The sequence below is a fragment of the Siphateles boraxobius genome, unplaced genomic scaffold (genome assembly GCF_051911475.1).
Source record: "Siphateles boraxobius isolate OS27281-9 unplaced genomic scaffold, OSU_SipBor_1 171, whole genome shotgun sequence".
NCBI lineage: Eukaryota > Metazoa > Chordata > Actinopteri > Cypriniformes > Leuciscidae > Siphateles > Siphateles boraxobius.
In genome coordinates this window covers 207302-231352 of record NW_027508779.1, presented here as the reverse complement: position 1 = coordinate 231352, position 24051 = coordinate 207302, and the positions used below count along the sequence as shown (strand labels likewise).

The 24051-nt window shown below is 39.3% G+C and overlaps 1 protein-coding gene across 1 annotated transcript in view; it reads right to left on the bottom strand.

The window, feature by feature from the left end:
- Positions 1 to 24051, bottom strand: part of pard3aa (par-3 family cell polarity regulator alpha, a) — a 466122-nt gene that overhangs the window by 250035 nt on the left and 192036 nt on the right. The window contains exons 9-11 of the mRNA XM_077232480.1: positions 21491 to 21852; positions 13641 to 13780; positions 10332 to 10460 (exon numbers count right to left, since the gene is read on the bottom strand). Coding sequence (XP_077088595.1) covers positions 10332 to 10460; positions 13641 to 13780; positions 21491 to 21852 — 631 coding nt within the window. The remainder of the gene's footprint in view (positions 1 to 10331; positions 10461 to 13640; positions 13781 to 21490; positions 21853 to 24051) is intronic.

Here is a 24051-nt window from a genome sequence, read left to right as displayed (position 1 = left end):
TAGAATAAATGCAACGCCTGTCGCATCCCATCTTGCGTTCTTTTACGAACGCGTCAGTATTTTTTTATATAAAGTTTAAATGATCATATCTCCGTTTTTACTTGGTCTATCAACACAAAACAAAAAGTAAAATAGAATTTCAAGCCAGCACTTTCGACAGAAGTGGACGGCAGCGCTCAACGTGACTTTGTTTTTATGCTTCGACGTCTTAAACTGGTCATGTAACTTGATCACGCCGGCGGGATCGGCGACCCCGAAGAGTTAAGAAAGAAAAAAAAACTTTATTAAGGGAAATTTGTTTTTTGTAAATTTTAGACTTTTTTTTAAAGATTAAATTAAAAAAATCTTAAATTTCAAAGTATGTTAAATTTCAAAGCATCAAAAATGTAGACAATGATGACATATGTCCGCACTACATTACAATTGGTCTTATTGCTTGAACCTATTTGCACTCAGAATTGTGATTGTCATGTTACTTCCTAGCATACATTTAACTTTATAAGTGTATGTTTTAAAAGTTCAGCTTCTTTTAACTTGACAATCATGGTGTGAAGCTCAACAACAGAGAGATGCACTGCAACAGACAAAAAATTCAATTTTACACATGTTTACTTGACGTGTTGACGGACACAACAATGTGTCCAGTGTTTCATGCTGATGCTGAAAACATGTGCATTTCTCTTAGATATATCATACAAGAGGAAGATGTGCATGACATGCCATACTGCATACTACTTCCTTTAAAAGCAGTAGGTAGTAAGTATGCCATAGTGAACACACTCATGCTGTCAGTGTTTTAAGGCTGTGTGTGTATGATTGCTACAGCTCTTGGGCAATCACAGGCACTTGTTGAGCAGGAACAAACATACTTCCAACTTTCCAGAGCTCACAAAAGAGCTCCCTCAACAATTCCCATCAACACATCCAGCAATCTCTCATTTAACAGCAGCTCTAGTGTCCAGGTAACATGCTGATTTGATTTCTTCCCCCTGTGAGTAACTAAAGTTTCCCACATCCAGTGAACAGATTCAAGACAAATATGGCAGCATGGGGAAATAAATGTTGTGACTTGCCCTTTCTGTTGGCACTGGAAAAGACCAAGTACACAGAGTGGGAGTGTACAAAGTGATTCTGAAAAACGAAGATATTATCTGCTGAGAATAATTGTGACCATTTGAGAAAACAAAAGTTGCATTGTTGTTGTCGATTCCTAACAATTTAGCATTCACAAAATCCTTCCAAACCACAATTAAAAATAGAAAGGCTCCTCAGTGAAGTGAGAGAAATTGGAACATAACAGGAAATGAGCAACAATAACTCAATAACAATAACTTGCATTTTTCTGAAACAAGTTCTGAAAAACAGCAGATTTTCAGATGACTGGCAAAATAGGCGTCACTCTCGGGATATCAAGCCAACTCGTCAGCGGTATTAAAATAGAACCTGTCACACATTTGTCTGGATCTGGCCTCAATAGACACCATAAATCCAACTGTCAGTAGACATCAGCGTTTAAATTAATTGCGCAATTAAGATTCTCTTAGCTTGGCAGATTCAGCCTCTAATGGATCCGTGAAAAGTCTGAACTGGTCATGAAGAGGAATTTAATGTAGTGTTTAATTACTATTCTGTGCCGAGCTGAAACGACGTTCCCGTACACGCTGTCATCTGGACCGTTTTGCCAGATTTTGCATTGGATTGACGAGTTGCGGTTATTGAACAAGCCAAAAGTCGTGAGCATCTACTCCAACTTGGAGAGAGTTGCAATTGACTACAGATGGGTGCATTATTGGAACATCAAAACAAAAAGCTCATCGTCATTCATAGGGTTATTTTCTGGGAAGTTGAGTCTAAAAATAATGCATTTCAAGCTTTGACATCAAGTTTTTCAAACAAACCAACTCAAAACTGCTCAGAGATTTCCTTCTGATCTATCAAGTTTACCATGAACAAATTCAACAAGCTCAATGGAGACTTCCTGTGGTCAAGACTACAGGTGTGTGTCACAATTGGATTTGGGTTTTGTTTCATATCATTTATTTTGTAATTCGGGCTTAGTCTAGGGCTGAATCAGAAATCACCCCTTAAACCCTCAATCCCTATTCCCTAGATTAGTCCACTAATACTGATCACTTGAAGGACTGAATGAAAACGAGGGAACGAATTCAGACGTTCTTTAAGTATACATTGGCTGTAAACTTGATATTGCGGTGCAAATTGGGATATAATGAGTGCACTCAATAACGCCCACTATGGTTTCGGACACCACTACTATGGATGTCTCCTTGAATAATGCCCTATATGAGGGTATATATTGTGACATGTTCAATCCTGAAAGAAAACTCAAGTCTACAATGAGTAAAGTTTCAGGGAGTTCAGAAACACTGAGACTGATATGGAGAATAACTCCCGCTGGAGCGAATTTGTAACTTTGCAGAGCTTTGAGCTCATGCTCAAACAGCAACAATACACACTTAAGAAAGTTGAAAATGTAAAAAAAAAAAAAAAAAAAAACCTTAATAGAACCCATTTAAGGAAGTTTAATGTATTTCATAGTGAGGTGCATTCTTGTTCAAAAATAGCTTAACGGTAGCAAACAGAATCAAACTGAACACAGGAGTCTCCAGGAAAAAAGTTGGACTATTATGTCATTAATACAACACTTTAAAAACACAATGCTGGTGGTAGAACACTCAATAATAATAATAATAATAATAATAATAATAATAATAATAATAATAATAATAATAATAATAATAAATGATGCACAACAGAAAGGGTAATATGGTGTTATCACTTTGACTGGGTATTGTGAAGGTTAAGAACTGACAAATAAGTTCTTTATCTACTTAAGAGCTTGACTGATGGACGGCAGCGGTGATGTGAGGCCAGGCTTTTATTCCGTCACACTGCAGCGTTTGTGTCCCAAACCAGACCACAAAACACTGGCCAAAACATTGTGAAGTTGCTACCTCTTCCAAGTACTAGGGTACTTGTGTGCATCCCCAGTCAAAACACTATATTGCTACCGGTTACTTGACTGAACATGCTAATGTCAATCAACACGCCTCATCTTTAGCCAAAGCTTTGGATGAAATTCCTATTTATTTTGGTTCCTTTGTTTCCTCGTCTCTGGTGTGGTTGAAAACTTCACAATGACTTCTTTCTTTTGCAGAAGAGAAGGTGATATATAATCTCTGCTTATCACTGTGGCTTAGCAGCGGTCGCAAACACACACGTCTTCTGAGTGCTCGCAGCAGTGCACACTGGGAGATCAAAAGGAAAGTTAAACTGCGGCCAGTGAAGACCAGACAGCAGGCAGAAGAACGCGGTGGGCTTTATGTTTACAAGATGGAATTGCTTGTGTGTGTGTGTGTGTGTGTGTGTGGTGTTGTTTTAATGCTCTCACGCCGCTGGCCACATTAGTGTGCCGGATAATTGCGTTTTCTGACATGAATAATTCAGCAGCAGGGTGTTTGTCAGGTCTCGGAGTGTATTCGTGTGTCTCAGCGAAGTGGCAAGGTAAGATTTCATCAAGTGCAGAATGTCTGTCAAAACACGTTTGCTCCCTCGCCGCTGTTGTCAGTTCTCTTTTTTTCCCTTCTTTTCTCCACAGTGGAGTTTTTGATGGCTCCCTGAGATGCCTATCACATCTCTCATTCTTTCCCTCTCTCTCCATCTTCTGGCCTATCCGTCTCCTGCTGTTTCGCTCTCCCTCCCTCTCCTCCCGATCCTCCCACTTTCATCATTTATCCTTCTCCTTCACCCTCTTGCTCCCTCAGCATCAACCGCATTACCCACCGCTCCTCTGACATCCTTTTTCCCTTTCTGAAACACAAACAATTGTTTTATATTCAAGGCTCACTTCCAATTCCGAAATAAATAAACCTGATGCAAATGTTAAGATGACAAGATGTCAGACGTCACAGTCGTGGAGTGCCAACGGACTGTTCACTGCCCATTTCAAGCATGTTGGAGCACAAAATGGAGTTCTTGCGAAATCCAATCTGATTAGCTTTGCTAAATTTCCGGGAGTTTGTGTATACATGTTTCTTATTGAACGACGGAAAACAAAGCCCTGTTTACAAGTCCACAGACTTCTTCAATGGCCCATGTCCAAAGAACAACTTGTTGGTAGATTTGCCAAAGTTTGTGACGTACATGTCCCATTTCAAATGAAACAAACTGACATAAAAAAAACGTCAACTAACTGGCCAAATCTAAAGGCCCCAATATACTTTCTCCATTTCATCAGGGGCCTTAAGTGATTGAATTGGAATAAGCTGCAATGTAGACACGAGATTATGCTTGCTAAAGTCTTATTATGTGAGACTAAACTCTGTTCCAAAGCCTAGTCAGGCTTCATAGGCAGCTACTTTATAATCAAGGCTTGACATTAACTTTTTTGCTCACCAGCATCTGTGGCTAGTGGTTTTCCAAAGTTACTAGCCACTCAGCATTTTTTACTGGCCACAATTTTGACATTGATACCATGTGGAAAAACTGCTATATAGATATTTTAATATTATCTCATAATTTGGCAGCAGGTATTTTAGGCTGCTGTCACTTTAAGACCAGACACATGGATCCATGATACTGTTACACATGCATTTTCTTTCTCAACGGTTTATGTTCACTTAAAACATAACTGACTGTGTTTATGCGAATACTCGCCAAGACTGGTGTTCTGACATTATCCTGTGTGTATTTGACTGTTTAAGCACAATAAGAAAAATAAATGAGCACTGAGGGTAATGAGTATTGGAAGCGTTTTAGACATTTCAGTATCAGTATTGAAAAATCTCTATTTTTGACAACACTGCATTGCACTTAATTTATTATTTCAGATGCCTTTTTAAAAGACTACAATTGAAAAATGTATATATAACATGTAAAATTCAACCTGTCAAAGTGGCTAGTAGGAGTGACTGTGTTACACACGACTGCTGAAATACACAGGCATTCGGTGGGTTGGTGGGTGTTAATGTCATGGCCTATGTGTGTAAGGCAGCATTATAACAAATATGGAACTGAGTGAGTGACTGATTTGAAGAACACATTTAAGTATTCCACTATGCTGCTTTTCCTTTGTTTTTCTATCTAAACACATGCTAGATGGACATGTTTGACTGTTGGTTTCTTGACACACGACACAGCGTTTCAAGTTCAAGTTTTATCTAATCTTTTTTTTTTAAACGGCTCTCTAAACCTTGATTTTTTTTCACTCCACTGTTCTTTGTCTATTCCAATAGAGTTTGACTTTAGTATTCAAAAGTCTGACACCGTGTTGATGTGCCAAAGTGACCATAAATCCACGTTTTCTCCGTGTCAGTAGCGCAGACGTGAATAATATGTCAGAACCAGAACAAGGTATCAGTTTGCCGTCGGTGACTCATCACACAATCACTGATTATAATGAGATCTATTAGCTTGTGTCCGGTGTAGACACTGTGTGAAACCAGACCGACGCTGCCGAAGGTGCCGGGAACAATCACACTTGGGCCAAGGTTCTGTGAAAACCCCCTTACACAAAGACTTTCCATTAGGACTTTAGTAAAGGCCTGTTCGCACAAAGGACGATAAGTATAATTATAAATGTATAGTTCTAAATCATTATAAAACAATTGTAGTGCACCGCACAACTATAACTATAATGGCACGGATAAAGAATTGTGGTTGGAATCACTTTTTTGAATGATTTTTTCCAGCTGATAAATGATAAAAACATTAACAGGTAATCAGAATCCATGATATACAGTAGCGGCCAAAAGTGATGTCTGGAGGGCATATTTGTTAGGGCTGCAGCTATCGATTCTTTTTGTAATCGATTAATCTAGCACTTAATCGATCGATTAATCGAGTAATCGGATAATTTTTTGTGTGTTTTTAAACAACTAAAACAAATAATGCATAACGAAAATGATGTGGCTGTAAAATGATCAAGCGTTTGGCTTTTATTTCTCAAAAAAAAAAAAAAAAAAAACTTATTCCAACTCCAACATTTGCCTCCAAAACTAGGCCTATTTATTGCAATTTTTACCCATTTAGTATAAGTGCCAACAATGTTCTATGCTCAATTACTTTGGTAGCCAATTAAAATGTCTTCCCCAAAAGTACGAGTGGATTTGGAGAAGCAGGCTGGGGAATTTCATTTTTTGTTGTTGTCTGTAACTATTTGGAAGACGTGACATACAAACAAGGTCTCGCAAAGACTGCAATACAATATTTGTTCCTCCATCACGTCGCGGTGTATACAGTGAATGCATGCTGAAATTACTTGTTGCGTGGCTACATGAAAGTTTAAGCATATGTGATGCATTGCCGCAATTGATCTGACTGGCGCGTGAGAGAGACGAGGGTGCATGTGCGTGTGTGTATGCGTGTGTGTCTGTGTGTGTGTGTGTGTGTGTGTGTGTGTGTGTGTGTGTGTGTGTGTGTGTGTGTAAGTCAAGCGGTTCACACACCGAACGCAACTTAAATTATTTGCGCGAGTAGATTACATACAAAGTCAGTGCAAAGAAGCGAATAGACGCATCATTCGCGCCGGGCGTCGCGAATGACGCGAACGTCTTCCGCGCACGTTGAAAAATTTTAACTCGAGCGAATGTTTAAGCGTCTAAGATATTTTGTATTTTGACGCGTATTTTGACGCTCTATTCGCGTTCGGTGTGAACAGACCATTAGGTTATGTTTCAGTGACGCTTGGTGAGAGCATAGAGTGGATGTTTTCGGTTCAGATTCTGAATCATTGAAGTCGTACTGTTGTGGTATGCAGGTCTACTTCGCAGTAGACACATTGTACCTTGTTCTCTTCCTTTTTAAGTATGTAATGATCCCAAACTTTAGACATTCTCTGCCGTTTATGGACATCTTTACTCTCCGCCATCGTGCCAAATAAATTCAAAATGTATCACGCGCTATAGTATAGATCCGCGTATAGTGAATTACATTTTACATAGGAATTTAACGAGGCTTCGAGGCAGAGTTCTTGCCTCGAGGAATTTTTGTAATCGAGTAACTCGAGGAATCGTTTCAGCCCTAATATTTGTTCTTTATTATTCAGTTCATTTAAACCATCAAAAATGTAATATATATTTTGTTGGTTATTTTATGTGTTCATAATTTCTTTGTATGACAGTGTGGCCAAAAATTATGTCGGCACATTTAGACTCCAAGCACAACTATGGAATATGGTTACAAAATCTTTTAAAAAAATTTTTTTTTAATAATTTTTCAAAGAAGGGTGAAGTAGTCAATTTTCCTAGGCCGGGCATCACTTTTGGCCACCAATGTGATTATAGTTATCTTTATAGTTATTGTTCTTGTTGTGAACAGCCCTTAAGACTGACCCAAATGTGTCAGCGAGTCTCAATCTACCTGTCAGGAGCAGCAAACAAAAGCAACAACTCAGTTGTTTAAAGATCAGTAATCTCATGAGTATGAGACACTTTGAGTGGCACATGACCTATAATTGCACTCAACTAACACCAGCCCAGAGTGCAGAAGACTCCAAGGACAACACTTCATCGATTCCTCTTTGGAGTTCACTGAACATGCCTCCTTCTCTCGCTTCTCTTTCTCTTTTTCTCTAAAGGGCGAGGGCTGGCCGGGGGCATCAAAGCTCATTTTTCTGCGGTTCCCTCAGGACTGGACTTCGGCTGTGAGCAAAGGTTAAAGCTGACGCCCCTATCAATAAGTCACTGCCTCTGCCAGCCCGCATTTGATGCTCACACTTTCGTAAAATGTCTGCAATTCCCTAGACGTCTGGAAGGCTAATCGCATGCATGCAGATAAATGAAAATAAATAAATAAATAAGATCCCTCAGCGTGTTAGGGGTTAGAGCCAACAATGTCCAATTTCGCTCTATTACTTTCTCGCACATTGTCATTATGCTAATTTGAGGTTAATTGTGTCACGTCTTTAAATATAAAAAAGCACAAGGTAAGTACTTGGCAGTGTTGATTTATTAGACTGTAACCTGTCACTGTGGCAGAGCATGTCACTCAGTCTTTTGATTTAGAACTTCCTGGATGATGCGTTAATGGTCCGGCACTGTGATTGGCTCACATGACAACCTTCCCATATCATCATATAAAACCACCACACTCTCTCTCTTTTTTTCTCTCCGCCTCTCTTTTTTCTCTCTCTCTCTCTCGCTCCCTCACGCACATCTACAAAATGGCATCAATAACTGTCCGCTGTCCTCTCTCTCTCCACTTTATTTGCAATAACTGTCAGCGGTGGAGCGATGCTTTTGTAATCTGATTTTTATGAACATACTTGTATGGATTATTGAGATCCTTTAATGCCTGAACCGGGTGCGTTGCAAAGCTAAAGCCTCCTGAATGTTAATATGACAATAAGAGTAATGAAGCATCCAACAGTTTATCTCTTCCCTCTCTTTCTCTCTTCCCACCCCTGTCGTTCGGATGTCTTAAACTCCAAATTTTAAGGGGGAGTTGATGAGAAACGAGGTGGAGTGGGAGAGTTTGTGAAAGTGTGTCTTCATGATGGCGTCTTTAATCTCATCTTGCCTGAGCCAAGGAAAGAAAGTCAAAGCTCATCTCCAACCACTCCATCAGCCCAAAAATCAATACCGTATGGGAACATTGCATTTGATTATTTTGCAAACATTATGGGAACATTCTCTGAACATTCTGAAACAAGAACATTAAAAAAACATTTCAGACAAAAATTCCATGAACGATGTATTAATATTGTTGTGCTAATGATTTGAGAACATTAATAAAGACCAGACAACTTTGAACAAACATTTTATTCATGTTTCTGGAAGAATGTTTGTTCATAACTTAGAGAGAACCTTGCCAGAACGTTAGTCAAAGTTCAGAGAATATTCCCTGTTTGCTGGGAGTCTGCCATTGGTTGGCAAAAACATTCCTGTGGCGACGTTTCTGTAAAATGATATTTTGCATGTTTCCCAACACTTTCAAAGTGAAATGCCCAGTGAGTGTCACTAAAAGCATGTTCAGTTTTATCCAGAACTTTATCCAGTTGTATTGCATTGGTTGTTGTATCACAGCAGTTCTGTGAATGAAATGACACAGCACTTTGTTCACAGAAATATCTTTGGACATAATTTCAGAACATGTCAAATCAGGAAATCAAGCTAAAAGCGCTCATTTACTTGGGTTTCATTTTCAAGAAAATCTGCCAGTAATCAACGCTGCTAAGTGCAGGATTCCTATCCTACACATTTCAGACCATATTTAACATCTGATAAATAGTTTTAAAATTCAATTGTTAACATGCATGTTACATTCTAACACATCAAATCCAGATGAAGTTAATATAGGATTACACTTTCACTCACTGCATACATTTTGAGTATTTTAAATTCATATAATACGTTTTAAAATATTATTGTGAAAATAAAGGCAGGGTATGATAGGATAGAATTAGAATGTTTACTATATTAATTTATTATCAGCCATTATCACTCTTTTCCAAGTCCTCGCCAATAAAGTTTTCACCCATATAGCATTGTTTTACATGATGTTGGTTTTCTCCAAGTGAATACATGCTCTTACATGATGAGAAAAAAACCTGCATATATTCACCTCTGAGACATTTGATACTGTAATTGCAGTTTGATGTTGCACGAACACCAAACAGCAAAGTACAATTTAATTTAAATGACTGCCAACTCCCTTTAGTGAAGAGACTCACTTATAGGAAACAAAAAAAAAATCACCTTGAATTAATTCAGTCATGTTCAACAATCTCTAAACTGCACTGGCTGTCTGCTCTACACTTATATGATACATATCATTTTAGTTGTATTGAAACTTAATCCAGACCTGGAAAAGACTAAAATCAGATTGCATACTTGATCATACTGCACCCTGTAAGTACTGATGATGTAAACAGCAGTTCACCGAGACAGCCAATGGGAACCTTCAACACTGACTCAATAAAGAAGCATCTTTATGGAATCTCGACCAAGAAAAAAATCTGCATACAAATGTCAAGGCAGCCTGGAGTTCATTTGCACTCCTGAATTATCTATTATGGAAATAATAATGACTTCAAAATGAGTTAAGGCGGGTGGCAGCTGCCTCTATGGCACACATGTGACCTAAATAGGCCCGAGGCAGGGAAGGAGTTGAAGAGGCCATTTCATGGTGCTATATGAACTCTGTGTGATATCGAGAGACCGTTTTACTGGGGCCATTGTTAAGCCATTTTAAGAAGGTTGCACATTTAGGTGTGTGTGTGTGTGTGTGTGTGTGTGTGTGTGTGTGTGTGTGTGTGTGTGTGTGTGTGTGTGTGTGTGTGTGTGTGTGTGTGTGTGTGAGAGTGTGTGACTCACCACTTCGCGGGGCAGGAAAGCGTCCTCTTGTCTGACGATGAGAAGACCTACAGTGCCTCCCATGGGAGTCGAGCGCAACAGAGCCACGACCTCCTCCTGAGTCTTACCGTTCAGATCCACTGCATTCACCTAGACACACACAGGAGCCAAATATGTCTTAACAATAATATTATTTTTTTTCGTCAGAATATTTTTCAAAAACATTTTGTAAACCATATACACTAAAACTAACACAATAAATTCTAAAGGATACTACAACAATATATTTTTATATTACAAAGGATATTATAAGTGTATATAATATCAGTGCAGTGGGAACAGTGCATCATGCCTGGGGTGCAGTTTCAGAAAGCCAGCCGTTTTTTGTTTTTTTTTTACATACAAGTCACATATAAGTTCAATTAATACAAAATGTTATGTTAAGTATTTAAGGTTGATCTGTGAAAAAGTGGCACTTTTTACTCAGTGGCTAATGCAACGATATATTATTATATTACAAAGGATATTATAAGTGTATATAATATCAGTGCAGTGGGAACAGTGCATCATGCCTGGGATTCCAGCCGTTTTTTTTTTTTTACATACAAGTCACATATAAGTTCATTTAATACATAATGTTATCAATATCAGATTTATGAAATAAATTATTTAAGGTTGATCTGTGAAAAAGTGGCACTTTTTGCTCAGTGGCTGATGCGAGTCATTTGAAAGGGTGTTTAAAAAAGCAACAAATAAAACACGAATTGCATTCTGTGCAATTATATCTGATCAAACATTTCAATTAATTGCAGTCGCAATATTGTGACCATGACAACAGGAGATAGTCCTCATATTTCTATGGTAACATAAAGGCCCAGGGTGAACCGACAGCACTCTGAAAGGCCTTGACTCCATTAAAGCGATGAATCAGGGTTTGTTAAGCCAAATGGATGACGTTCTGGCTCTACGGTCGCGTCTGGCATGAGAGCCTGCAGGTGTCCTGCTCCATTTCTAAATGAAATGGCCATTGTTAATTGGCTGTCATTGTAAATCAGCCATCAGCCATAGTTCTTTTTGTCCATTCTCTATTATGAACATTATTTACTTTCCGAATCTAAAAAGGAAAGTGGATCTCACAAAAAGAGAGAGGAAAACAATGAGACATCTCGTCTCCGATAGACCAACAGAGTGAACTAAGAACGGAAATCCTCTGGAAAACAATGAGTTGTCGGTACTTCTGTATGACACAGGGAACGGAAGAAGTTTGTTGTTTTTTTTTATATAAGAAAAGCTCTTTTTTACAAACGGTATAGACCTTATGTAGCCCCGCCCCTTTCCAGCACGGCCTCTATTGACTTGATGTAGCCCCGCCCCTTTTCAGCACTGTCTCTATAGACCTTTAGTAGTCCCGCCCCTTTCCAGCACTGTCTCTATAGACCTTATGTAGCCCCGCCCCTTTCCAGCACGGTCTCTATAGACCTTATGTAGCCCCGCCCGTTTTCAGCACTGTCTCTATAGACTTTATGTAGCCCCGCCCCTTTTCAGCACTGTCTCTATAGACTGTATGTAGCCTTGCCCCTTTTCAGCACTGTCTCTATAGACCTTATGTAGCCCCGCCCCTTTCCAGCACGGTCTCTATAGACCGTATGTAGTCCCGCCCCTTTCCAGCACTGTCTCTATAGACTTTATGTAGCCTCGCCCCTTTTCACCACTGTCTCTATAGACTGTATGTAGCCCCGCCCCTTTTCAGCACTGTCTCTATAGACCTTATGTAGCCCCGCCCCTTTCCAGCATGGTCTCTATAGACTTGATGTAGCCCCGCCCCTTTCCAGCACTGTCTTTATAGACCTTATGTAGCCCCGCCCCTTTCCAGCACGGTCTCTATAGACTTTGTGTAATCCCGCCCCTTTTCAGCACTGTATCTATAGACTTTATGTAGCCCCGCCCCTTTTCAGCACTATCTCTATAGACTTTATGAAGCCCCGCCCCTTTTCAGCACTGTCTCTATATACCTTATGTAGCCCTGCCCCTTTTCAGCACTGTCTCTATAGACCTTATGTAGCCCTGCCCCTTTTCAGCACTGTCTCTATAGAGCTTATGTCTATAGAGTCTATGAACATTATTTACTTTCCGAATCTAAAAAGGAAAGTGGATCTCACAAGAGAGAGAGGAAAACAATGAGACATCTCGTCTCCGATAGACCAACAGAGTGAACTAAGAACGGAAATCCTCTGGAAAATAATGAGTTGTCGGTACTTCTGTATGACACAGGGAATGGAAGAAGTTTGATGTTTTTTTTAATATAAGAAAAGCTCTTTTTTACATACGGTATAGACCTTATGTAGCCCCGCCCCTTTCCAGCACGGCCTCTATTGACTTGATGTAGCCCCGCCCCTTTTCAGCACTGTCTCTATAGACCTTTTGTAGCCCCGCCCCTTTCCAGCACGGTCTCTATAGACCTTATGTAGCCCCGCCCCTTTCCAGCATGGTCTCTATAGTCTTGATGTAGCCTCGCCCCTTTTCAGCACTGTCTCTATAGACCGTATGTAGTCCCGCCCCTTTCCAGCACTGTCTCTATAGACCTTATGTAGCCCCGCCCCTTTTCAGCACTGTCTCTATAGACCGTATGTAGTCCCGCCCCTTTCCAGCACTGTCTCTATAGACCTTTTGTAGCCCCGCCCCTTTCCAGCACTGTCTCTATAGACCTTATGTAGCCCCGCCCCTTTCCAGCATGGTCTCTATAGTCTTGATGTAGCCTCGCCCCTTTCCAGCACTGTCTCTATAGACCTTATGTAGCCCCGTCCCTTTCCAGCACGGTCTCTATAGACTTGATGTAGCCTCGCCCCTTTTCAGCACTGTCTCTATAGACCGTATGTAGTCCCGCCCCTTTCCAGCACTGTCTCTATAGACCTTATGTAGCCCCGCCCCTTTCCAGCACGGTCTCTATAGACCTTATGTAGCCCCGCCCGTTTTCAACGCTGCACTCATTGTCTTTTGTCTTCCAGTTTGTATTTTCACTGCAATCTTACGTATTTATGAATGAACGGCTCGTTTTAAAATCTTTCCGGTCTACTGACATTCGTTAAGACATCTGCTTTAAGTATACACATGATAACTTTCATTTACTCTACAATAAGTAAATCCACGTCACCAGCGATGCCATAGAAATATACAGAGCTACCGCAAAAACGGAAGTTCAAAGACTAAAGATGGTTGCGCGCTTGTTTCGCATAAGGTCTATTATGCTGAAATGTCTGTACAGGAAGTAGAGGAAGCTCTGAAGAGGAAGTCCGAGGTCATGTGATGCTGAACAGCTGCAGTGTTTCTCACCTCTAGCAGCCGGTCTCCAGCTTTCAGACGCCCGTCCTGGATGGCGGCTCCACGCGGGAGGATATTCTTCACATATATGGGGGCCGAACTGCCGATGGGCACGTCTCTGGAGGTGATGCTGAAACCCAAGCCCTCCGGACCTACAGCGCACACGTGACAAATAATACACACGTACATGATTAAAGAGTCTGTCTAAAGACCAAACATGCTTTTACAGTGACGACAGAATGAGAAGATGATTGAATTTGTTATATTTTTAGTTTAGTTTGAGTTGTAAAAGGTTGCTTTTTTATACCACATATTATTAGTGATTTAAACTTTTCTTTAAAAATTATTTAAACCATACGACACTAACCATCAATATAAAAGGTTCATTATTAAATAAAGAATACAATGTGAGCAAAGCTTGATCTGTGAAAAAGTTTGAAAAGTGGACGCTGATGTGAGACATTTGAAAGGGTTGTTGAAAACTTGTATAATATAAACCATCATTCATTTTTTTCAGGATTTTTTGATGGATAGAAAGTGCAAAAGAACAGCATTTATTTGAAATATAATTCTTTCATAACATTATAAATGCCTTTATTGTCACTTTAGATCAATGTAATGCATCCTTGATGAATAAAAGCATTAATTTCTGAATAAAATCAAATAAAAAAATACCCTGCATCTTTGAGCAGCAGTGAATCATGGTTTCCACAAACACATTAGGCAGCAAAAACTGTTTTAAACACTTATAATAATCAGAAAAGTTTCTTGAGTATCAAATAATCATATTAGAATGATTTCTGAAGGATCATGTGAGACTTAAGACTGGAGTAATGATGCTGAAAATTCAGCTTTGATCACAGGAATAAATTATATTTTACAATATATTCACATAAAAACAGCTATTTTACGTGCTAAAAATATTTCAGAATTTTACTGTATTTCTGATCAAATAAATGAAGCCTTGGTGAGCATATATAAATATATATATATATATATATATATATATATTAGTCATTATATAAGTCATTGGCCCTTGCATTGAGCTAAAGTGTTGCAAAAGTTTAGTGAACTCTATATTTGACACGGTCACTTGGGTTGCACATCTGCCGCAGTAAAATTACAGTCCTGCTCAAGTCTACTGTATCTAATAACTAATCTGAATCCATCCAACGGGATATTTTTAAGTCTGTTAACAGCACAGAGAACAAAGTGTGTTTCATGACCGCCTGAGCGCACAAATACAAATTACACAGGCAAAAGCCAAGCATATGGCAAACACAGGCCACCGTAATTAAACGTTTCAAACCCATCTGGGTGCACGGCGCAACCGCAGTGTGATTTCAAATTTAGACACGTGTGTTTCAGCGGCACGCGCTTTACAAATGTAGCGGGACAGTAACATTACATGCTCGGCTCGTCACGCCGGGTCCTCCAGAATGCATGCATTTGCCTTTCCTTATTGAAAACAGGGCCAACTCCCTCCGAACGCAGGAGGGTCGTGATGTGCACATGCATCAGGCAAATAGAGCTTTACAGCTTGCCACAGACGTTACTAAATCCTGGAAAATGTAGTTAGGGGCTCAGACGCAGGGTATGCACAGCAATTTGCTCCCTGTCCACAAAATGACCTTTTTGGGAGTGCCAAATGAATACGAATAGGCAGATGTAGGAGAAGCGGAGAGAAAGAGTAATGGTCAGGACACAGAGGGATCAGTAAGGTTGACCTTATCATTTGAACAACGGCTGTAATGGTAAAAGAAACGGCAGTGGGGGAGATGGAGAGACTGATAGGCCGGAGGAGGGCACACGTATTTTTATCTGGAGACACATTTGTAGCCCTCAGGACTCGCTCTCTTATATCTTATGTCTTATGTCTCGCTCGCTTATATCATAACTGGGATATGTCATGTTCATGGTTTGCTCAAAAAAGGGAAATGTTACAAGAGGGAATATTCCAGGATCAATGCGAGTTAAGCTCAATCAAAAACACTTGTAGCGTAATATTAATTACCACAAGTTTATTTTGACCTAAAAGTCCCTCTCTATAAATGCGTTGGCTGGTTATTTCCGCCGCTCTAGCTAGAACATGACAGCTACTGGATTCTTAAACGGCAACGGCATTTTTAGTTTTATATTTTTTATTGTGGTATTGTAATTTCGGGGAAGAAAAAATAATAGACAATGACAATGTAGACAATGTTGGCTAACCATGATAATTCCGGGCCGAGAACGGTTTGTAATTGTGCCGAAACAAACTCTGGTGGAAATATAACTGAAACTGTTCGGCCTGACAGTGGATAAGTGGCTGTTGTTTTTTGCGGGAGGAATCCAACAATTGTAATATTAATAGAATTTTGCATGGGGCGAAACATTTTTCCACACAGATTTGAGCAGTTTTACAACTTGTTTGCTATGGCATCTTAATGCCATAAACCTTAAAATGATAACTTTAAAGCTCAAATAAAGCAAAAGTTTTAATTGAAGAATAAATGTAAATGATTTTATAAAATTATAAGCACATTTCATTTAATTACTCCAAAAATTGTCCCAATTCGCATCCAATGTACGTGTGTGTGTGTGCGTGCGTGCGTGCGTGCGTGCGTGCGTGTGTGTAATGAACATTAAGCCACAAATGCATTTAGTTGAAGTTAACTTTCATTGAACTCAGAATATTCCTTCAAACACCCATGTTCCAAGGGAACAACACGCCTGTCCAAGTGTTACTGGTCTGGGGTCAGTGGCTGTGCTGGTCTCTAAATGGTTTTATGTTTGTTATGGTGCCGGGCTAAATGTTCCAAGACATACGGCCACAGCCGGGAGAACCGAAGCCAGAGTCAATAACAGTCCAGCAAGGTTATCAAACGCCACCTGATGCCTCCTTTAGGATAATTACTAGAATCAAACTCACAGCCATTAGGACATTCAGTAGTTAACGGCTTACAATCAAGTAATTACAGAGATGGAACACTAATAGCCCAACACTAATTAATCACGGATGTGGTTAGGTCTCCATTCAGGGTTTTTTTTTTTATTATGTGAGAGGAAGATAATAAAGAATGCTGTCTATTTTACTGTGCCAAAGACTTGAATCTTCAATAAAAAAGGAGGGTTCAAATCAAGCATATGGCCAATGTAAGGCAGGAAAGAAAATTACAGCTTGAGGAAAAAATTAGGAAAATGTTCTCGACAATCCATTAATTTAACAGGGGTTGAGAGAGAAAGAGGGAATACGTGACAAATGAGAGAGGACGGTGTGGTCTTAGACCTCTTAAAATACTATTTTAAGATTATCATAACAAAAAAGACAAATGTACTAATGGAAGAAGGAGCAAGACTCTTTAAATGAGTGCAGTTGATGTGGGAGAAAAGCAAAACCCCATATCCACACGGCGGGGAAAAAAATCATATTTGTCTTATTTTCCATTAAAATATATGAATATTGTTAAAACAATATAAACTTAGTTCTGAAAATTCTGAAAATGTATCTTAAAATAAACTGTTTAAGATCATCCCCTTTTAAGAAACCTAAAATATTATATAATAATACAAATTATTATTAATAATATTATTAAGGCATTGAAGATATGTATTTGCCCTTGGATAGTTCTGGGGGAAAAACGTTTATCTGTAAAAGGTAATCTGTAACCTAGGAACAAACTTTTTTTCAAACAGTGAGAAAAAGTTGTAAAATGCTGGGGAAATACCTCAAAACAGCATCTTAATGGAAAAAAGAGAGATGTGGGCATAAAATTATTTTTTTTTTACATTCAATTGTTAGTGATGTTTAAAAATGCCTATAAAAACACAGATTTTGAGTGAGTCAATCACTATATAGTCCCTTTAGCAGAATGAACTTTGAGTTTAATCAAAATTAGATGTGTTATTTTATTCCACTAGTGCACCTGTCACTGAATAAAACTTGAATGTGATATATAAAGACAATATAGTTTTTCATAAATCTCTTAGTGTTTTTTATTTGGTGGTGGTAAAGTGCCCGGAGCAAATAAATCTCTCAGCTGGCGCAGAAGAGCTGAAGTCAATCCGGTAGAGCTCTGACAGATTAAACAGGGGTTCTACAAGGGTCAATATTTCCAAAAAACAGAGTTTTTGCACACATATCAGCTTCCAGGTGACGTCCCGTGCCGAGAGCAAGCCTTTGGTGTTTGTCAGAGCATGTGCTGGTAAGAGTTGAAAGCTCCCACAGAGCGTGCTGTATTTAGCCTGTAACAAGACCTTCTCAAAGCCAGTCCAACACTCGTGCCAGTGCTCCAGCGTTCAACATCTGCTACACCAGAGCCAGACGAGCCAGCGGGCACCATGCCCTGCGTTTGTTCATTTCCCCTCTCTCGCTCTCTTTATCTTCCAATCGCAGGGGGAGGAGATGAAGATAGTAGACTGTGTTGTTCATGTTTGGATTCAGGGCTCTTAGGCAAGTGTTTTCCAGAGAAGCCTGTGATTCAGGGCTGTGTCCATTTACATATTATCCACACTACATAGTACACAAAATTAGAAGTTGTGTCCAGAGTCACAACAGAAAAAAAAGTCACTTATTGCGTCCTAATTCTCCTACTTATACTATGCACTAAATGTATGATCTGTTTTTGTGAAGAAAAAGTACACACTTTTGAGTGTCAAGCAGAAGAGTATGCAAGCTTTGGGACACACCACGTCGCCATAATCGCGTGCTGATGCTATGTTGCTTAGTTACATGCAACCTGTCACTGTTTAAATTTCCCTGTCAATCATCTTGCCACAGTTAAAATCCTCCACATTCAATTAAAATTAATTTACCAGCATTTTGGAGAGAAATGTAATCGCAAGTTGATCTGCCAGTCATTCAGAGAACTCCTCATGTTTCCATAATGATGCATTTAAAAGTTAATGAGTTCACAATGCTGTTTTAGATTAAATATAACGTGGATAACATTTGATAAATATATTTTCGTCAGGTTAGATCTTTATCTATCTTTATCTTAACCGCTCTGCTTACCCGTCGGTCTTGCACATCCGTCTTGTAGTTTTCTAACAGTTTTTACTCGTGTTTGTAGTTCTGATCGAATCCTTGTCCACAGCGCAATGGGTTTTGAGCACGGATCTGCACTTCGGATTCTAACCGGAAAAAGTAGACCATCAGGGTATCTTTGGAAAACTCATTTCAACATACTACGATTTGGGACACACTAACTCTAATTTCGAATACTATTTAGTACGGATAGTATGTGAATTGGGACGCAGCAACTGTTTGGATTTCAATATGCGAACGCTTAAGATGCTTGGAGATGACCACCATTCAACCCAAAAAAAGTCATATAACCACTACAATAACTCCGAAGCTGTTCAGTCAAGCTAAAAACACTGCATAGTTCCCCTTTAAATCCAAACAGCGATTTGTTTGGGCCGGACAGTGTAAGAGAGTCCTTTGAAGTTCTAACTGCATTAGTTACACAATGCTAGTCACTACAGCAGAACTGATACACCACCGTTCACACATATCATCAGCTTAAGCTTCTGTTAAAAAAGTATGTCAAAGATGCCCTTGTGATGGAATATTATACATATTTTTGCACATTTATGCATGTTTTTCCAACCGATATTACCCACAATCCCTTGCACTACAGAAGAGATTGTGACTCTTCATTTTTGAAGTTTTTAGGCCGAAGCCATCACAGTCATTTTTAAGTGTCTGAAAGAGTGACTATGTTTCTTAACACGCATAAGTACACTTTTAAAAAGTGCACGTTGTAATAATGTAAAACTGAGTTTTATTAAAGTATATTTTAAACCATTGTGTTTTAATCATATTTTGTTCTGCCTTAAAGTAGTACATATTTTGATGTATTGACTAACATACTAAAGTGCTTGATTATAATTAAGTTTTACATTGAAAAATGTATATATTTCAAATGTACCAAATTGCAACGTCGTCAATGACCTACAAGTTTCAATAGAAATTCCATTAAAGTGAGTCTTAGTTTAGGATAAATGCGTATAAGTACATTCAGCACAATTTAACATTATTTCAATAAACAAGAGAGGTAATTATGAAATTACATATAAAGATGTACTGAAGTCCTACTCAAGTGGGTCAAGAAACGCTCTTATTAAACTGCATTTCATATTTTTTTTTTCTGCAATTAAGTGTCTAAAAAATTACATTCAGTTCACACTCATGTAAAGTATATTATTCCTGCAATAAAATGTGTTAAAGTGTACTTATTTTTCGCAAGGGCTAAGCTAACTAGAATGCATCCCGATACTGTGAGGACAGTCAGGCAACTTTTTAACCCGAATATTACAGTCCAAAAAGCCTACACACACACACACACACACACACACACACACACACACACACACACACACACACACACACACACACACACACACACACACACACACACACTATGCTCTTGAGTAACACCCAACAGACACTCGACAGGCTCAAAACTCCAGCTAAAAACTCCCTTTTCACCCGCGCTTGTCTTTTGGCTAGTAATTAAAGGCTAGCGTGGCGTTGGCCTCCCCGACACACTGGATATTTCACACTGCGCTGAAGCCCGGCCCATGTGTTGTCAGGATTTAATTGTGTCTTTACCGCTCTCTTCTCCTGCTGCGCCAACCTAATAGATGGGAATACGACAAGCCCGGTGACAAAGAAAGCTCGTTTTGCTCTTTCATTTAAACAAGCTGGAGCGTGTGATTACGACATCGCTAAAATGAGGACACGGTGACAAAGAGAGGAGGGAAAACAACATCAGAGGAAGAGAAAGTTTTCTTGCTTGAGGTTCGAGAATTTTCTTTTCAAAAGCTGCCGCTAGTAGAGATCAGAAGCGCTGCTGCATAAGCGGTAATACATATTCCTCAGACGTCGGTGTGTGTGTGTGTGTGTGTGAGAGCACGTCCTGGTTTATGCATAAATATGCGTGTGTTTGTGTCTGTTTGGGGGTGTTTGTCGTATCTCTGATAGACATTTCTAGTTCTCCTGCGGTGTGAAACGCTGAGATGCAGCTGCCGTGCAAATGGGATTTGGACCTGTGTGTGAGTCTGTATACACACTTCCTGACAATGGCAGATAGAGTCCTTTGAAGTTCTAACTGCATTAGTTACACAATGCTAGTCACTACAGCAGAACAGATACACCACCGTTCACACAGATATCATCAGCTATTAAAACAGCAGAAAATAGAGGCAACTTCAGAGCACAACAAGCAAATAAATAAATTACATGTTCTTTTTTTATTTCAAGGGCGTTTCTGTAAAATAGATGAAAAGACTTGTGTATTGTTTGCATATGCATCTGGATACTGGCATCCAATTAATGACTTTGGTTATTATTCCAGTTTCAACTTAATGCGACGCCATGCAATGACATTCTAGATAATTGCGTGCTTATAAATGTGTTCCTACAGTTTGTTTTAACAATATGCCTGTGCACAAATCTAGGTGGATATAGAAAGAGTTTTCCACGTCAGGTGTGGAAGAAGTTGTCAGTCCTGAACCCCAAAAAAACGTTTAGGATGAACTTTATTCCAACATCTGGAGGAGCATGAGGTCGTATGAAGAGACTAGAAACTGAGGATCAAATCACTGTTAAAGCCAATGGCTCATGCATTTTTAAATGTGGGATCTTATTCTATTGGCCATAAGTGTTGTTTTCATTATAAAAATATATATTTAATATAATATACAAATTATATATATATATATATATATATATATATATATATATATATATATATTTACTTCTTCTCAAGTAAAGGTATCTTCCATCTGGACCTGCATCTGACACAGCAGGATATTTCCATTAACCAGGAACATTTCCTCATAAGAAAGGCCTTGTGAATGATTTATGATGACCGTACCTTTCCTCAGGTGGACGTTGAACTTGCGTCCGATCTTTTTGGAGTATCCCACAGAGGAAGTGGCGCTGGTGGGCCTGGAGGTTTGGGCTGGGCCGGTCGGGCTCATGTTGGAAGAGTTCGCTGTGTGTGGTAACGTGGGATAGCTCCGGGTCGAATCCGATTTGGACATTCTCCGCGGGCTGTAGTCCACGCCTCCTCCCAACAGACTACCTCTGTCTCCAGAACCAGAACCAGAACCAGAACCAGTCTGAAGGCCCAGTTCATTCTGAGACAGCAGCTCATACTGGGCTTTCTTCACTGCTGGAACTACATGGAACAGGATGAATGGAGCACGCATCGCTTGTCTGAACAAATTCTGGGCCCTGAGGAAGAGAACGACACACACACACACACACACACACACACACACACACACACACACACACACACACACACACACACACACACACACACACACACACACACACACGTCTCAGTAAGGCTGTATATCTTTGTCGATTACAGAACAGGCTCATCTTAAGTACTGGGATTGTTAAAAGCAGAGCACATGGAGAGGTCAAAAGGTTGCCTTGCTTAATCGCTGGCTAATTGTACTAGTACAGTTGGAAACAAGGTTAATTCACATTATCTGCCATTTTCATAATCGCAAAGCCTTGGGGAGGAAGCAGGGAAACGTATTAGAGACAGGAAAGCAGGATCTGTTTTCATAAGTGTGGCACATGGAGGACAATAACTGATCAGACGGACAACACACAGCAGATAAGGACACTAAAAACACTATAACCTGGATAAGTCAAAGAAAGAAAGAAATAACAGATCATGTTATGATGGAGTGGTTTATAAGTAACTGATGCATATATTTTTTTACAAAATATATTCAATTGCAATGAATCACAGAATTAGGTTATTTTATTAAAGGAATAGTTCTCCGGAATAAAAAAAATAAAAAAAAATCACTCAAAAAAGCAACATAAGAGTCATGAAATTAGTGCATATGCTATATGACTTATACAGTACCGTTCAAAAGTTTGGGGTTGGTAAGATTTTTTTAAGGATGCATTGATTATATTAGAAATACAGTAAAACAGTAAAATTGTGAAATATTATTACAATTTAAAACAGCTGTTTTCTATATGAATATAGTAAAGTGTAATTTATTCCTGTGATCAAAGCTGAATTTTCAGCCTCATTACTCCAGTCTTCAGAAATCACTATAATATTATGATTTGAGGGTCAAGAAACATTTCAGATTATTATCAATGTTGTAAACAGTTGTGCTGCTTCATATTGTGATGAATAAAAAATTCAAAAGAACAGCATTTATTTGACCAAAAATCTTTTGCAACTATGTAAAAGTCTTTACAGTCACTTTCGATCGGTTTTGCCGTAATAAAAAAAAACGTACCCCAAACAGTTGCACAGTTCTGAATCTTGGCATAGAAAATCTGATATTTTACAAGTAAAAATTGTAAACTACGGAGAATAATATTTCAAATGTCAGCCTGTTCTTCATATAAAGCAATAATATGACTTTAGAAGACCTGAAATACAGTGCACAAGTCATACAGACCACTTTATGTTGCTTTTTTTTGTGTCAGATTTTGGAAATTTGAAGCTCAAGTCCACATTTACTTTCCATACTTTATAGAAGCACAGCTTGTGTTCACTGGAAGAAAGAACGCCAAATGGAAATAATGCATATAGGTTGTTTGACACGGGAAACTCAAACCCAACGAGAAGCACAAGAAATAGCAGAGGAATACGAGCTCAACAGTCGTGTGTGTTTTTGTTTACTCCTTTAACACAGCAAGTTATTTCCATCTCAATAAACTCTTCATTAGATCAATCTCTGCATCTAGAGAGCAAGTAGCGTCTCACTTTAGGGACGCCCATCTATTTTTATGCAAATGTGTCCCGACCCGCCTCCAAAGCGAGCGGTGTGTGTGTGTGAGTGTGTGTGTGTGTGTGTGTGTGTGTGTGTGTGTGTGTGTGTGTGTGTGTGTGTGTGTGTGTGTGTGTGTGTGTGTGTGTGTGTGTGTGTGTGTGTGTGTGTGTGTGTGTGTGTGTGTGTGTGAGCAGACGAGCGGAGCTGTGACACGTGGATAATCACCAAACTCACTCTGTCTGATTGAATAATAAATGACTCCATCAACGCATCATTACATTGAGTTAGATCAACCGCTGATAAATATTTACCCATGCAAACAATCCAATAAGATTAGAATATCGTTATGAATTATAACTCCACATGGAGCACAATCAAGAGAGAGAGAGAGAGAGCCAGATAAAGAAAATGTTGTTCTGTGCTCATGTGTGTGTGATTCCAGCATCTGCTCGTGTGTGTGAGGAACCGGCGACAGCGTAGATTAAAACGTTAGTCTCTCGCGGATCGACTTTACAAGAGCATGTACGCGGAAGCATAAACCGCAAGTTTGTTTACGGATGACTAGCGTTCTGAATCGACGAGTCGAACGCTCTGGGGAATGGCAATATACGAAGAACAAAAGGCTGCAATATCTTAACATGCATTACACTCACATTATCGACCTGATGTGTGTGTA